The sequence below is a fragment of the Coptis chinensis genome, chromosome 8, assembly GCF_015680905.1.
Source record: "Coptis chinensis isolate HL-2020 chromosome 8, ASM1568090v1, whole genome shotgun sequence".
Taxonomy (NCBI): Eukaryota; Viridiplantae; Streptophyta; class Magnoliopsida; order Ranunculales; family Ranunculaceae; genus Coptis; species Coptis chinensis.
The window spans coordinates 94,816,754-94,833,482 of NC_141463.1; the positions used below are offsets into that span (position 1 = coordinate 94,816,754).

The 16,729-nt window shown below is 36.1% G+C and overlaps 2 protein-coding genes across 3 annotated transcripts; both read right to left on the minus strand.

Annotated features, from left to right (window-relative positions):
* Positions 1 to 323: 323 nt before the first annotated feature.
* LOC147484650 (rhomboid-like protein 20) lies at positions 324 to 16,210 on the minus strand. 2 transcript variants are annotated; one of them, XM_086577004.1, is made up of 9 exons: positions 15,997 to 16,210; positions 15,808 to 15,908; positions 15,505 to 15,645; positions 15,254 to 15,320; positions 13,692 to 13,843; positions 13,473 to 13,574; position 13,107; positions 12,704 to 12,828; positions 11,355 to 11,971 (listed from the first exon to the last, which is right to left on the minus strand). In XM_086577004.1, the coding sequence occupies exons 1-9, from the start codon at positions 16,019 to 16,021 to the stop codon at positions 11,798 to 11,800; spliced, it is 888 nt and encodes a 295-aa protein (XP_086433130.1). In that variant the 5' UTR covers positions 16,022 to 16,210; the 3' UTR covers positions 11,355 to 11,797. The 2 variants fall into 2 exon arrangements, with proteins under 2 accessions (XP_086433128.1, XP_086433130.1); XM_086577002.1 differs by lacking the exons at positions 11,355 to 11,971; positions 12,704 to 12,828; position 13,107 and adding exons at positions 324 to 639; positions 1,371 to 1,496.
* On the minus strand, positions 5,122 to 10,095 carry LOC147484651 (uncharacterized). Its single transcript, XM_086577001.1, is given in 4 exon segments — positions 5,122 to 5,277; positions 6,457 to 6,888; positions 7,445 to 9,641; positions 9,643 to 10,095. Coding segments are annotated over 3 exon segments (2,961 nt in total). The 5' UTR covers positions 10,021 to 10,095; the 3' UTR covers positions 5,122 to 5,277; positions 6,457 to 6,502.
* Positions 16,211 to 16,729: the final 519 nt, after the last annotated feature.

A 16,729-nucleotide genomic window follows, 5' to 3' on the forward strand; every position in this document is an offset into this window, starting at 1 on the left:
TAAGTTAAACAGATGAAGATTTTCGGTGTTATGGCAAAATGATAAATGTTAGACTGAAAAAAAAACATGTCCTCATATTCTCTTACTAGGAGTTCATGAATTTGAATTTATAGCAATTGACAAACATGACAAAAACAAAATAAAGAACCACATTGTTCAAATCTCTATACAAAATCAAATCTCTTCAAGATGAAGAAATGACCACCAAACTGATTACATAATTTCACCCTAAGCTCGGAAAATCATTAGTATGCTTGAAATGATGATCTAGCACCATGCATATATGCAGCTTAAACAGCCAAACCAAAAAGATACACTGGACAGTTGCTGAGTAGATCAACATGGGTCAGAAGTGGATGACTATGCTTGTTTGATGGTTATTATCCAGGCAAACAGGATTCAGTTAGCATTGCGAATTTGAAAACCCATTTTTCTTTTTTTATCCCCTATTGACCAGGGTTTGAATTAGTGAGATTGTGCTTCAAGAAGGATGTTTGTAGCCACATTGACGTCGTTTCTGGCCTGTACAAGTGCCTGTCTTGCCGAGTTCCTGTCAAATCCCATTGAAACCAGTGTCCCGATGGAATTGTCAGATGGCTCCACGGTAGAAGCAAGAGGAGCAACGGAAGGATAATTTCCCTGAACCAAGAAAATTAGTTAGTGAGTCAGAAGGAGAGAATAAGACATGAGGAAGTACAAAAAGAATGGAACCATTGCAATAACCAATTATTGTTTTCATAACAAACAAGGATCGATTACATAATTTAGGCAATCCAAAAGTGAAAACCACATTGCCCATAATCTATTATAGGTATTGCATAAAGCTATACTGCAGAAAGCCATTGACAAAGACCAGGAACATCATTAAGTCCGCACAAACACAGCGCACAAGACCGGGCAAAGTGGAGTCCAAGACAAGTGAGAATAAAAAGGTCCTTCCGGTAAGGCACTAACTGGGGAACCATCCAACAGAGCAAAAGAAAATGTCTGACGGCCACAATATCAAAGCGTCCCAGAAATTTGAACTCATATCAAAATGCAGTGGAACATATGAAAGTGAAATTCTTGCAGTGGGATGATGGACCATTAGATGTGATATGTTATCTACTATAAGTCAGTAATCTAAGCACCAAAATTTAAACATCAATGCAGCAAATGAAGATCTGTGACAGCCTAAAGTTAGAATAAGATTCATCAACATTTAAAGTGGAGCCAATGTCAGACATAAATTTGGATAAGGACTTCGCATGGTAATAATATTAACATACATGATGTAAGAATATAGTTCTGTGCAATAAAACAAAGCTAACATCCATAAGTTCTTCAGAAGTGACAAACAGCAATAAAAATCATTTACTAACAGTACTTGCCTCCACTTCATGGCCGGTATAAGATGGTGTGTTTCCAATTACATTCCCGCCTGATGCTGGAGGGGATGAACCCCCCAAAGTGGGCCAAGACAGTCGTGAAAAGAATGAACTGACAAACTCCGGGAACTGCAAAAATTATTCAATAAACAAATTACATTGTCAAGAAAGACCATGATGTGAAAGGTTTAGGACATGTATATATTGCAGTAACAAAGAAAGCCACAACACTGCTCCAAGTATGGCTAATAGAATGCATATGGCACCCTGGGAGCTGTATGACATTTGGTCATTGGGAATTATTTGTTCAAGTGAAATGAAAAGGAACTGATTTTGCAATCAGAACCCGTTAATCATTTAGCTATTAAACATACAATTGTTCCAATTTCATATCAGACAGTCCGTACTCTTCACAATCTAAAGATTTTACTGAGATCTGTGTGCCTAAAAAGAAAAAAGGAGCACCACAAGACGATCTATAACTATTTATAGTACCATTTTTCTGGAGTCATGTTTTCTTCATTCCTGATAATTAAAAAATTACAATTAGCTGCACTTTTAAAATATTGTATCCGAGTATAGCTTGATTCAATAGATCTTCTGTATAAAATAGTCTGAATGACTGAAATTGTTGCTCCATTCAATGAAGAGCTACTAAGCTGGCTACTAGTGAAATCTAAGTAATTGTTCTACTGCCATATAAGAACATGCCCAGCTAAATTATCTAAAGAAGGTTAAGAACAATTGGAAAACTAAAAACTAACCTTGATGCGACATATGCCTAAAATATTCGAACGATAGAGAAGAACAGCAAGAACACCACATATGCCTGGCAGAATAGATCTTTTCCACAACGAGAAAAGGAGCTGTGAGGTGACAGTAAAAGTACAGTTAGCATTTAGTTGAGAAAAAAACTATTTCACGTTGAGCCAGCCTAGAAATTGATAAAAAGGAAAAAACCATGAAATAGTTAAAGAACCAACTTACCTGAAGACCTGCTAAATATACAAACGACTTGTTAGAGAAGTTAATTCCAAAAATGCAAAATCGTGTCGAAACACGGATGCCAAAGTAGAATGGTACAAATGAAGAAAATATAAGACCATAAAGCCCAGATGCCAACATGTTCAAGGAAGGATCTGCAAAATCAAAGAAATTAAACTTCACCGTAATTTATTGCTTTACAATCCTTTTAATAAAGAAATCCATCAAAAAATTAAGTGCTCAGAAAAAGGACTGGTGAACTCTTCATACACTATGGTCCAACAAACTAAAACTTCTCGTCAATCTGAATATCAAATCTATGCAACTGCAAATGCAAATTAAACCAGATATGAACAACGCACAGATTGGAGCAGTATGTTTTCAACATCAAAAAAACATGAGGTCATCCAAATCTGCAGCAGTGCAGATCAAACTAGCCTCTTTCTAGATAATTATTATGTCTAATGCCAAACATAAGAGTGAGAGTGTGAGACAAACAAAAACATAAAGAGTAGAAAAGGATAACCGATCAGGTGGCTACACAAAAGATTTGTGGATGTTTTGGCTGGGGAAACAATAATGAGGTTGTAGGTCAAAGGTTTTCAGTCCTAGACCATTGTTATAAGGATCGTTTGTTTCTCACCCCACCCCCCAAACTAGCAAAGTTGGTAAAACCTTTGGGTGATGATACCAGATATTTGCCAGCACCAAAGAGTTACTGATCTCATATAAAACAGGCTTGCCAATCAAAAAATAAAATAAAATAAACATGACTCAGAAGCAATAATTAGTCTCAAGTTCTTACATCTTTGTATAGAGAAAATTGTCATGGTTCTACGGCTTGTCCATTTTCGTTCAACATTATTAAAATTATTTGGGGCTAGAGATGTTGATAAACATACATAGGCACTTAGCCACTCAATGGGTGTAAATGAAATAGTTTTCTCGAACATAAGTTTTGATTAAATAGTTTACCTATAAAATTAACCTGTAATGATATTCATGATCTTACTATTTAGGTAATATCAAATCCACGTCTAATGCCCAAGGGAGTAAAAACTTTAATAAAAACTACTTTTCATCATCTTACTACTACCGTGAACCAGAGCTATATTGGTTGAATACCACTATGAAAGTATCTATTGAAATAATTTTGCATGAGACGTAACAATTAATCAATTAAGCCTGCGGTAAAACAAGAACTATACTAACAACTAAAAAACAAGAGAAATGAAATGGAAAAGTTTTAGTTCTCACTCTTCCCCAAAATTACAACCATGTTCCCTGCCAACTGGGCATCCCGATTTATTGATGATGAGCAACACAGTGTAACCAGTGGTGCCTCGTGACCTTGTATGTTATTTAGGAGGAGAATTCTGGTTTCTCCTCCCTGGTCGAGAAACTGTTCTCAAAATGAACACGCAAGACAATAAAAGCTACAGGGTGGCATATAGCTCTTACTGCAACACAGTAGAAGCAAATATGTGCACGTAACATTTGAAGAGGAAACTTATCACTAACATATGGGGAAATTGAATTCAGTATTTCGAATCAGAAAAATAAGTTCTCCTACCGCTCTTTGACAATGGCAGAGACTTCTAATCTCACCGCACATCTCCAGGTGACCAACAACACCATACCACCACCCTGTGAAGCATACAAGTAATACAACACAAACAACTAACTCAATAAATTTGTTTTATTCTAGTTTTAAGGATAAACTTGGTATAGAATGTAGAGGTAGAAAATTAGAGAAAGTAGATTAAATATTGAAAACTTAATGTAATCTTGTACAGCTTCGAATCAATAAATTTCAAGAAAGCGTAGAATTCAGACGTCGTGAACACACCATAAGGAAGTTCTTTGTTTCCTCTCCACTGAATCTCAACATGGTCACCCGGATGTCATTAGTCTAAACAATCCAAGGCATGAATATTATGAGGGGGAATGTCTATTGGTGGTGCTCTTATCCTATCCCAGTGCACACATTCCTCTATCACTGGTGCTGTGAATAATGAGATGGATACCTGAAAACAGAGCAAACATCCAATGAACAAAATAAGTTCCAGAAGGTACGTACACCCACTCAAATGAGCTAAAGATTCACTGAAAAGTGTCAATAGTGCTAGTGCTAGCATTTTGGTCATTTTCTATCCATCATTCTATAGCTTGAAACAATTAGATGTTTTGAGGCTTTAAATTTTAAAATTGATGTTGAATTAGAATAATAACAACATGAGATCAACTGTAGTGAAAACGAAAATGTAGGATAAACTTTGATACCTTGCTTGAAAGGTGTCTGAAGCAATCATAGCGAAGTTCCGCATCATAACATGACAACATATACTGAACATGCCCATTCTGAAATGAAAAGTAGGAAAGAAGAATCTAAATTTCAGTCATTTTAAAACTATAACCGTCAGACGTTGAAACTCATAAACCATTCATTACAAATCAAGAGTCAAGCATTATATTGTGATAAGTGAATCAAAACTAATATTGTCGTTCGACTGAAAGTATGAAACATAATGCTGATCTTTAAAAATTAAAATAAGAAAGAAACAAAAAAAATATGCTCATTGTTGATAAGTTCCAATCGAACACGTTTAACTAAGAAATAGTTAGGATTAAGTATTCATGATAACTACCTCTCAGTTATAGACCTGAGCTGGGAACCAGAGCTTGCCACGCTCAAGACAAAGATACCAAGATATGATAGAATCCATAGGCAATGAAGTTGAGCATACAAAAGAGAGAGACCTGAGCCAACTTTTCTTCTTCTTTTGATAAAATTCCTTCCTCATACTATATTTACATTTCCATTCTCGATAAGTAGCCTGCCCGATCACTCCAACCCCTTTTTTTTTCATGTGCCTCTCCCATAGGTAATCGCTCCACCATCCATCTCTCAACGGTTTACAAACTTCTGCCACTTTACACAAATCAATTGGCTAGAGTTTCTCTAAAATTCCAAGGCCGATTAAGGCAAATCCAATAAATAAGTCTCAATTATGTCCTCTACATTCTCAACTTTTGTTTTAAGATACTTCTTCTTAATGGACACCATTGAAGAAATTTCAAATGAACAACAGGTAAGACAACTTTTTGTCAACAATGATAGTAGCAAAGACACTAGTCATTCCAAAAAGAAATGTACAACAGTCTCGTCTCACTCACCATGGTGGAAGAGGTTTGAAAGAAAGTGGTTGGAAGGGAGGATAAAGGAAAAACGTTATATTGGGAATAAAAGCATTACATAAGTGAATTTATCAACCACGTAGAATTGAAACTCGCATAAAAATGAAAGAACTCAAAAACAAAATATTGCCTGATTAATCCCACTAATTGTTTATCAATAGGCTTAACTGGAGAACAGCTAACTGTTTGAAAGAAACGATGGAACAAACACATTGAATTGAAACTCTTTTTTTAAATAGGCCCAAGGAAGAATGAAAGCAAGAGATTAAGATCTATATTGGGTCTTTGACCAATTTACAGTAATCAAAATTTAGATTGAATGACACATTTTTTTGACAAACTCACCAAAATCTATGATCAACACAAGAAATTTTTACAAATGTTTCAAAACATAACAAAAAAATCTTTACAGGTACAACTAGAAACAAATATGACAGAAAAATATTGTGGGATGAAACCTGAGCCACCCTGCATATTTGGTTGCATATACACGGTGAGAACTTCACTTGCAAATAGAGGAATACGGGTATTGGGGGGCCATTGGAGGGAGATTTTCATGGTTTTATTGGGATAAGGGACCATTTGAGTTGACCTTAACAAAGTTTGCAAGTGTGTACAATAACCAAATTGATACAAAATAACCAATAACTTTCACCTCATAAAAGTAGAGCATATGGCTGCTATCCTAGGAATCATGTACTGGTTGGTAGCATCCTCTAACACATGTATGAAGAATCTGCCTTCAATTTCCTTTTTACTCAATTTATTAATGTTTCTAAACAGTGTTCTATATATCCCATAAGAACATAAATGAAGGAAAAAGTAAAAAGCAAAACACAAAACACAAATTTCTTCTACTCTCTCTATCTCTTTCATACTCATTTATTTGTAAAAGATGTGATTTTACCTTTCATTTAAACCGTCGTTGGAGTCAGATATGTTCTCCGTGAATCCTAGTACCAAGAAATGCATGCGTCTCTGATAGCGTGTAATTTTCTATTGACATCTCTAATATCCATTCTTTCTGATGGTGATTCCATAGAACATGCAACCCCAATTCTGACTAATGCATTCATGCACTCTAGTAGTTTTGTTCTTCTGTGGCTGCCAATTCTCATGCTATAAGTATCTCCTAAAGTGTCATCTCCATCAAATAGAAGTATTGGATCTACAATCCTTATAATTTGATCTTGCAAACCATTGCTAGCATACTTATGGAGGCTTAAACCGTCTTTAAACATCTCATCGGTTGGTCTCTTTCCTATGGACATTTCCAACACCAGAATTCCATAACTATACACATCACCCTGTGTGGATGCATCAGCTCCCATACCATATTCTGCAACATATACATCAATTGCTAGTTTCCATTAAACATTTAAATGTAAAATATATATACATATTAAGAGCCATTGGCCCGACAAAAAGAAATTGAAAAAAAAAAAAAAAAATAATTTTAATAGTCATATCATAATAAATGTCCATGAATCGCCGGTTAAGATATTGATAGAAGTAAACAAACTAGCTTAATTACCACCACAGCCACGATTCTTTCATCCTCGATCTTTTCAATTTTAACTCAACTAGCATGGGATGAAAAAATTTAAATCAAGTTGATGGCTTTTATTTTATCTAACAATTCCTTTTTCCTCTTTTAATAACTATGATATAAGCTCCAACTATCCAAGGCCCTCATGTACCTATATCAGCTCGTGTAACTGGAGTGTTAATGGCGTTGAACTTAACACGGGAAGAAAAGAGGCAAAAGGATTTGAGGCCGGTCAGTATAATGTGGTTGCACATAAAGATTTCAACTAATGCAGTATACGCGATATTGATTTCATGCATTTATGAATTGGAAAAATAATTTAAATCAACATTATTGAAATTACCACCTGGAGCAACATAGCCAATAGATCCCTTTACCCAAGTTGAGGCACTTTGATTATCATGCAAGTTCTCTATTGATCCCGAAAGAAGCTTTGCCAAACCAAAATCACCAACATGAGCTACCATATCATTATCAAGAAGCACATTGCTTGGCTTTAGATCACGATGAATAACCAAAACGTGGCACTCGTGATGAAGATAGCTAAGCGCAGAAGCAACATCAATGGCGACATTTAGTCTTTGAAGTAGGTTCAAATTCAATTCTTCATCTTGTTCACTAATCTCTTGATGCAACCACTTCTCTAAACTTCCATTTTGCATGAACTCAAAGACTAGTGCTTTAAATTCATTTCCTTCATAATCCACGCTAGAGCAAGAAGTTAGAATCTTAACAAGATTTCGATGGTGGATATAACGCAATGATTCACACTCTGCCATGAAACTCTTTAAAGCTCCTCTCAATTGAAGTTTCAACACCTTAACAGCAACAACAGTTTCATATTGGTTGAGCATTCCCTTATACACACTGCCAAAACCACCTGAACCAACAAATTTAGTTGGAGAAAATCCACCAGTCGCTTGAGAAAGATCTCCATAAGAGACCTTAACATGTTGATGACTGAATAATTGCGAAGAAGCCGTTTTAGGTTTACTTTTTCTTCTCAAGTAAAATATTAGAGAACATGATGCCAAAAGAATGAACACGGCCACACTGATCATAACGGCTATTTTGGAAAGATAGGACCTTCCGTGCTTAAATCGGCATGGCGGCAATTGCAGTTCACGTATACCCCCGCAGAGATCGGAATTTCCAACAACAGAAAAATTGCCTGCAATTTTAAAAATTCCTTTCACTGGTACCTCACCTTCAAATTTATTGAAGGATAGATTCAATAGCTGGAGATACAGAAAGTCCTCCCAATATTTTGGAATTTCACCTGACAAATTGTTGTTTGATAGATCTAACTCTTCGACATTCTTTAAAGAACTCAAAGATTGAGGAACTGTCCCTTCAAACAAATTATCGTCCAAGTACAACTTTTCCAGACTCAAACACTCACCAAGAGTATTAGGTATTAAACCAGACAACTTATTTCTAGACGCCTTGATTTCAACAAGATTTTTTAGTTTTCCTACTTCTAAAGGTAGGGAACCAGTTAAGGAGTTCATAGAGAAGTTAAGATAAAGCAAAGAGGAAAGGAAAAAGATCTCTTTAGGTAGGGTACCATTTAGGTTGTTTTGTTCCAGACTCAGTTTTTGCAAATGGCTAAGAGCACCAAGACCTGAAGGAATGTTTCCTTCCAGTCTGTTCCCTCCCAAATACAATTCACTCAATTTAGTATTGTTTGCGAGAGAAGATGGGATCGGTCCAGATAATTTGTTTTTGGACAGATATAACCCCTGTAAACTACCGAGTTTTCCAATAGAAAATGGAATACTACCGGAAAAGTTATTAGACTCGAGACTTAATGTAAACAAATTGACCAGATTCCCAATCCCTTCTGGGATAATTCCAGTTATTTTATTTTGTTCTAGATACAACTCCTCCATTTGGTGGGAAAGATTGGTAATAGAGTTCGGGAAAACACCTCCAAAATTGTTTTGGTCCAAGCCCAATATCTTTAGATTACTGGAGTTGGTCAAATAAGTGATAAAACTCAAATCATGAGCTTCTCCTGTTCCTAGATGATTGCGTCCAAGATTTATCAATTGGATGGTTTGAGGAAATTGAAAATCCTTAGGAACTTGTCCTTTGAATTTGTTTTCTGGAATATCAAAATCTTGGAGTTTGGAAGCATTAGCTATCGAAACTGGGAGTAGTCCAGAAAATTGATTTCCAGCCCCCCAGAAAACAGCGAGATTAGGAAGAGTGATGCCCATGTCTGGTGGAAGACTACCACTAAACTGGTTACCGGGAATTGCTAATAAATTCAGGGATGAGATGTTGAAAACTGTTGAAGGGACCTCACCAGACAGTCTATTACCTCCAACATTGAAAGATATTAAGCTTGACAGTCTACCAAAGCTGGCTGGAATACTTCCAACCAAATTATTTTCGCCTGTAGAGAAATTTTGAAGCGACGAAAGATTACCTAAAGAAGGTGGTAGCACTCCTGTTAGATTGGTTTTTCCAATACTCAAGACTTCAAGCTTTGACAATGAGCCAAGCTCTGCCGGAATATTCCCTGTAAATTTGTTCCAGACTTATATTAAGGAACCTGAGTTCAATACATTGGGTTAGATTGACTGGAATTTCTCCTTCGAAAGTGTTATCGAACAGAGTGAGTTCTTGAAGTCGAGACAATCGACCGGTTTCTTGTGGGATACCACCGTAGAGTTGATTGTGTTGCAGGTTGATGACTCTTAGGAAAGTGAGGTTTCCAATATGAGGCGATAACGATCCAGCCAAACTCTGGCTGGAAAGATTCAAACTTATGACTCTTTGATTACGCTTGCCGCATGTAACGCCTTGCCACTGACAGAAATGGAAAGATTGGTTCCACGAGCTTACCCCGCCTTGAATTCCATCTCTAATAGCGATTAGAGAGTGAAGATCAGTCTCATTTCCAGAGGTGGCCATAGAAGGTTTTGTTAGTGAGATCAATTGGTTAAAGAGTAGGAAGATGATGTAAAAGTTCTGTAAATGCCATCTTTGGGAATTGTATAAACTAAAAGGTATGTGGTGTAGTAATATATAGGAGCATTGTTTGTCAAGATCTCCATTAGTCTTGTGGTGTAGAATAATTTGGTAATCAGAGTCATTTTCAAGAACTCAAAACTGGTTTATCTGGATTTGGAGAACCGTGAAGATGATAACGGTGTTTTTGTAATTTTCTGGGACCATATATTGCCTGTTAAAATAGGAAGATGATGTAAATAAAGTAATGTAAATGCCGCTTTGAAATCATCTTTATGTAGAAACTAAGGTGTGGTGTAGAAATATTGCATTGCGAATTGAAGTGTCAAGATCTCCATTAATGTTGCCTTTCATCCGTTTCGGCCTTCAATTCCAAGATCTCCATTAATATTGGCGTGAAGAATAATTTGGTAATCTGGGTCTTTCTCAATCTAATTAATGTCGGGTAGAGGTTCACTAAATCTATGTACTGCTTAATCTTATTCCAGTTTCATATATCCAAATATGGAGGTTAAAAGTATTTTCTGATTAATCCTTTCCTTTCTTTTCATTTTTCTGATGGAGTACAGAGTTATTGGGAGGAACTTATTAATATAATGCTTGAGTTGCATGATGAGAACTAGAGTAGCTTGTTCTGCCACTCTTCTTTAACCCAAAAAAATCAAAAGCAAAATCAAAATCAAAATTTTTTCTGTAGTCATTTGGTTGACTTTAAGAGTCAAGAATGGTACTTTTTTCTGTCTTAACAGTTGTGGAATTGTGGAGGAAATCATCAACATCAACGTGCTGCAAAAATTCTAAGTAGAGCATTTGATGTTACAGACTTAAGAGCATAATGCTGCTACAAATTCAAAGTAGAACATTTGATGTTACAGACTTAATAGCATATGGTAAGCGTCAACACTGCAGAGTGCCAAAAGCTGTTACTGATATAAGTTAGGGCTGTCAAACAGATGAATCGAACCGATAAGATAAAGATTTTAATTGCCCGATAAGGTGTTAATAGGCATGTGTTTTATATTTAATATTATTAATATATATTAATTTCTGCAAAACATAGAAAATCTAGACTGAACAAAAGAAAAAAATGTCGGTGTATATGGCAGATTCTTGCCCAATAGGACTTAGACCGGGCTTGGACTCAAAATATTAAATATGATTCGGGCCTGGACCTAGGTGTGTCCTGTTTAGGTCCGGCCCGTTGACAGCCCTAATATAAGTTAAACAGATGAAGATTTTCGGTGTTATGGCAGAATGATAAATGAAAGCATCTAGACTGAACAAAAAAATATGTCCTCGTATTCTCTTACTAGGAGTACATGAATTTGAATTTATACCAATTGACAATGGCTACTAGTCTACTACAGGCTATGTTACAAACATGACTTAAAACAAAATAAAGAACCACATCGTTCAAATCTCTATACAAAATCAAATCTCTTCAAGATGAAGAAATGACCACCAAACTGATTACATAATTTCACCCTAAGCTCGGTAAATCATTAGTATGCGAAATGATGACCTAGCACCATGCATATATGCAGCGAAACAGCCAAACCAAAAAAGATACCCTGGACAGTTGCTGAGTAGATCAACATGGGTCAGAAGTGGATGACTATGCTTGTTTGATGGTTATTATCCCGGCAAACAGGATTCAGTTAGCATTGCGAATTTGAAAACCCACTTTTCTTTTTTATCCCCCTATTGACCAGGGTTTGAATTAGTGAGATTGTGCTTCAAGAAGGATGTTTGTAGCCACATTGACGTCGTTTCTGGCCTGCACAAGTGCCTGTCTTGCCGAGTTCCTATCAAATCCCATTGAAACCAGTGTCCCGATGGAATTGTCAGATGGCTCCACGGTAGAAGCAAGAGGAGCAACGGAAGGATAATTTCCCTGAACCAAGAAAATTAGTTAGTGAGTCAGAAGGAGAGAATAAGAGATGATGAAGTACAAAAAGAATGGAACCATTGCAATAACCAATTATTGTTTTCATAACAAACAAGGATCGATTACATAATTTAGGCAATCCAAAAGTGAAAACCACATTGCCCATAATCTATTATAGGTATTGCATAAAGCTATACTGCAGAAAGCCATTGACAAAGACCAGGAACATCATTTAAGTCGACACAAACACAGCGCACAAGACCGGGCAAAGTGGAGTCCAAGACAAGTGAGAATAAAAAGGTCCTTCCGGTAAGGCACTAACTGGGGAACCATCCAACAGAGCAAAAGAAAATGTCTGACGGCCACAATATCAAAGCGTCCCAGAAATTTGAACTCATATCAAAATGCAGTGGAACATATGAAAGTGAAATTCTTGCAGTGGGATGATGGAGCATTAGATGTGATATGTTATCTACTATAAGGCAGTAATCTAAGCACCAAAATTTAAACAACAATGCAGCAAATGAAGATCTGTGACAGCCTAAAGTTAGAATAAGATTCATCAACATTTAAAGTGGAGCCAATGTCAGACATAAATTTGGATAAGGACTTCGCATGGTAATAATATTAACATACATGATGTAAGAATATAGTTCTGTGCAATAAAACAAAGCTAACATCCATAAGTTCTTCAGAAGTGACAAACAGCAATAAAAATCATTTACTAACAGTACTTGCCTGCACTTCACGGCCGGTATAAGATGGTGTGTTTCCAATTACATTCCCGCCTGATGCTGGAGGGGATGAACCCCCCAAAGTGGGCCAAGACAGTCGTGAAAAGAATGAACTGACAAACCCGGGAACTGCAAAAATTATTCAATAAACAAATTACATTGTCAAGAAAGACCATGATGTGAAAGGTTTAGGACATGTATATATCGCAGTCACAAAGAAAGCCACAACACTGCTCCAAGTATGGCTAATAGAATGTATATGGCACCCTAGGAGCTGTATGACATTTGGTCTTTGGGAATTATTTGTTCAAGTGAAATGAAAAGGAACTGCTTTTGCAAAAAGAACCCATTAATCAATTAGCTATTAAACATACAGTTGTTTCAATTTCATATCAGACAGTCCGTACACTTCACAATCTAAAGATTTTACTGAGATCTGTGTGCCTAAAAGAAAAAGAAGCTCCACAAGACGATCTATAACTATCTATAGTACCATTTTTTCTGGAGTCATGTTTTCTTCATTCCTAATAACTAAAAAAATTACAATTAGCTGCATTATCAAAATATTGTATCTGAGTACAGCTTGACTCAATAGATCTTCTGTATAAAATAGTCTGAATGACTGAAATTGTTTCTCCATTCAATGAAGAGCTACTAAGCTGGCTACTAGCCTACTAGTGAAATCTAAGTAATCGTTCTACTGCCATATAAGAACATGCCCAGCTAAATTATCTAAAGAAGGTTAAGAACAATTGGAAAACTAAAAAACTAACCTTGATGCGACGTACGCCGAAAATATTCGAACGATAGAGAAGACCAGCAAGAACACCACATATGCCTGGCATAATAGATCTTTTCCACGACGAGAAAAGGAGCTGTGAGGTGACAGTAAAAGTACAGTTAGCATTTAGTTGAGAAAAAAACTATTTCACGTCGAGCCAGCCTAGAAATTGATAAAAAGGAAAAAACATGTAGTTATAGAACCAACTTACCTGAAGACCTGCTAAATATACAAACGACTTGTCAGAGAAGTTAATTCCAAAAATGCGAAACCGTGTCGAAATTGGGATGTCAAAGTAGAATGGTACAAATGAAGAAAATATAAGACCATAAGGTCCAGATGCCAGCATGTTCAAGGAAGGATCTGCAAAATCAAAGAAATTAAACTTCACCCTAATTTATTGCTTTACAATCCTTTTAATAAAGAAATCCATCAAAAAATTAAATGCTCAGAAAAAGGACCGGTGAACTCTTCAAACACTAGGGTCCAACAAACTAAAACTTCTCATCAAAATGAATCTCAAATCTATGCAGCTGCAAATGTAAATTAAACCAGACATGAACAACACACAGATTGGAGCAATATGTTTTCAACATAAAAAAAACATGAGATCATCCAAATCTGCAGCAGTGCAGATCAAACTAGCCCCTTTCTAGATAATCACTATGTCTAATGCCAAACACAAGAGTGAGACAAACAAAAACATAAAGAGTAGAAAAGGATAACCAATCAAATGGCTACACAAAAGATTTGTGGATGTTTTAGCTGGGGAAACAATAACGAGGTTGTAGGTCAAAGGTTTTCAGTCCTGGACCATTGTTATAAGGATCGTTTGTTTCTCAAAATGCCCCCCCCAACCAATATCCCTTTGCAGGTGCCAACTAGCAAAGTTGGTAAAACCTTTGGGTGATGATACCAGAGGTCTGGGGCCGAACCCCGCCAGCACCAAAGAGTTACTGATCTCATTTAAAACGGGCTTGCCAATCAAAAAGAAAATAAAATAAGTATGACTAGGAAGCAATGATTAGTCTCAAGCTCTCACATCTTTGTATAGAGAAAGTTCTACAGCTGTCCATTTTCGTCCAACATTATTAAAATTGTCTGGAGCATGAGATGTTGATAAACATGCATAAGCACTTAGCCCCTCAAAAGGCCTCAATGGGCGTAAATTAAATAGTTTTCTTGAACATAAGTTTTGGTTAAATAGTTTACCTATAAAATTAACCTGTAATGATATTCATGATCTTACTACTTATGGTAATATCAAATTCACGTCTACTGCCCAAGGAGTAAAAACTTTAATAAAAACTACTTTTCATCATCTTACTAGTACGAATTTGCTACTTATGCTGATTTAGATTTGTTAATGAATGTAAATGATTCCACAGTACTTGTGAAGTAAAATTTCGGTAAAATCTCACTTTTTAAATACATGTTGTACAAAGCGCTCACAATTTTCTAGTTTAATAAAATATTGTGAGCATATCAAAGCTTTCCTGTTAACAGACCAACGACAGAAGACTTCCAACAAATCATGTGAGACCCGACTATATTCAAAGAGAAGCAAGTATATCAAACCAATCTACTAAAGCACAACATGAAATACACATTCGCCCCTTGAATAAGCAATAATACAAAAGTACAGAAGCATAGAACAAGATAAAGACATCATAGAACCTTTAAGCTGGTAAAGAAAGTAAAAGCCAAATTCACATAAAATCAAAGTCGCATAAATCAGTAAGGCGATGAAAAAAAAAAGTAGAAAAAGTGCACCTTTAAAGAATGCCAAAGCAACAGCCTCAAACAATGATGAGACTACAATGGAGAACAAGATAAAGGCCTGCACAACAGAAATGATAGACATGTAGACTTTGAAACCACCACTTATACCATTAATATTTCAACAGTAGAAAAAACTTGCAAGGAACCATTATTTGCATAAAGGCTCAATGAATTTTCAACAGAGTGAACATTGCACAAAAATCGAGACAAACAAAAGGACCGTGTGGGGGTAGATAACTCACTGAGTATTTATTAGACCCAATTTGCCTCTCAAATACCCTGAAGTAGTAGAGTAAATAAAGTCCAAACATCAATTCCGGTGTCGATGAAAAGGCAAACACAGACGCAAATAACCTCCATACACGAAACCTCCCAAAGATGTCCTGTCAACAAAAAAATCAGTCCATAGGTAAACACAAGACTGCCACGTGGAGCAAAACAACACAAAACAACACAATGCACAGCTCAGTATAAACAACAACCAAGAATCAAAACAGTTTTTCCAATCTAATCAAAACCCAAATCTCTAAACACAAATAAAGTACCTGATATGATAACCCGAGTTTGGAAGAAGAACCTCGAACTCCAATTAAGATCGTAAGAAGAGCAGATGCAATAACAAACGCTCTCGTAACTGGTGCATTATCTGATGACAAAAAAATTGGACCATTAAAACAAAATTGTACAAGCAATTAATAAATAAAAGAAAAGGGTGTTTGTTAAAGAGGACGTACGGAAACCAGATGGTCCGCCGTTCATTTCTTCTTCTTGTTTGAAAACTCAGAGAAGAGGAGAAAGAGGGGAGAGAATTTTTTTTTTCTAAAAGAGAAACTTCGGCTTCGCTTCTGTAACAAGTATACGACTCAACTACAAGTATGATACTGTATTTCTTGACCGTTGGATTCTTTAATCGACCAGATCTCTAAGCATCAACTAACTAAAGTTTGGGCCTGATGGGCCGCAGTTTGGGCCTGTATAAATAAGTTAGAAAACATGATAGAAGTACTATGTTTGTAGATTGCAAAACAAATACTGGGAGACTTTGTATCATCAGGTGTTCGTTGTAATAAATAATTTTTATGAAATATGGAATGGAAATGATTGGACGTGAAATAATGAAAAATGGTATGTGCCCCAAATGGGGGCTAGGGAAAAGAAAGTAAAACCCCCAGAATAAAGGAATAATCAAGATTTTGTTTTGGGCAAAGTATGGAAAGGAATAATTGTATTGTTGAGTGGAGTGTATTAGTAGTAAGTTTATTTATCTATTTCCTTTCCTTTCCTTTCCACAAAAATTATGGGGGTTGTTTAAAAGACACAAAACCACTTTTTCCATTTGTTTCCATATGGAAAAGAAAATTTGAAAAGGTTTTGCTTTAAACAATGGAAACTTTAAAAGGTTTATGGAAAAGGTGGAAAGAAAATTCTTATTTTCCTTTCCTTTCCATACTACTATTTACACTTTCC

What these genes read in the sequence shown, in the direction of transcription:
- LOC147484650 (XM_086577002.1), bottom strand. Translation starts at nt 16,021, where the DNA reads ATGAACGGCGGACCATCTGGTTTCC. An exon ending in CGGCGGACCATCTGGTTTCC is followed by an intron (nt 15,909 to 15,996) that starts GTACGTCCTCTT and finishes TTTTGTCATCAG; the next exon opens with ATAATGCACCAGTTACGAGA. An exon ending in TATATTTAGCAGGTCTTCAG is followed by an intron (nt 13,575 to 13,691) that starts GTAAGTTGGTTC and finishes GTCACCTCACAG; the next exon opens with CTCCTTTTCTCGTCGTGGAA.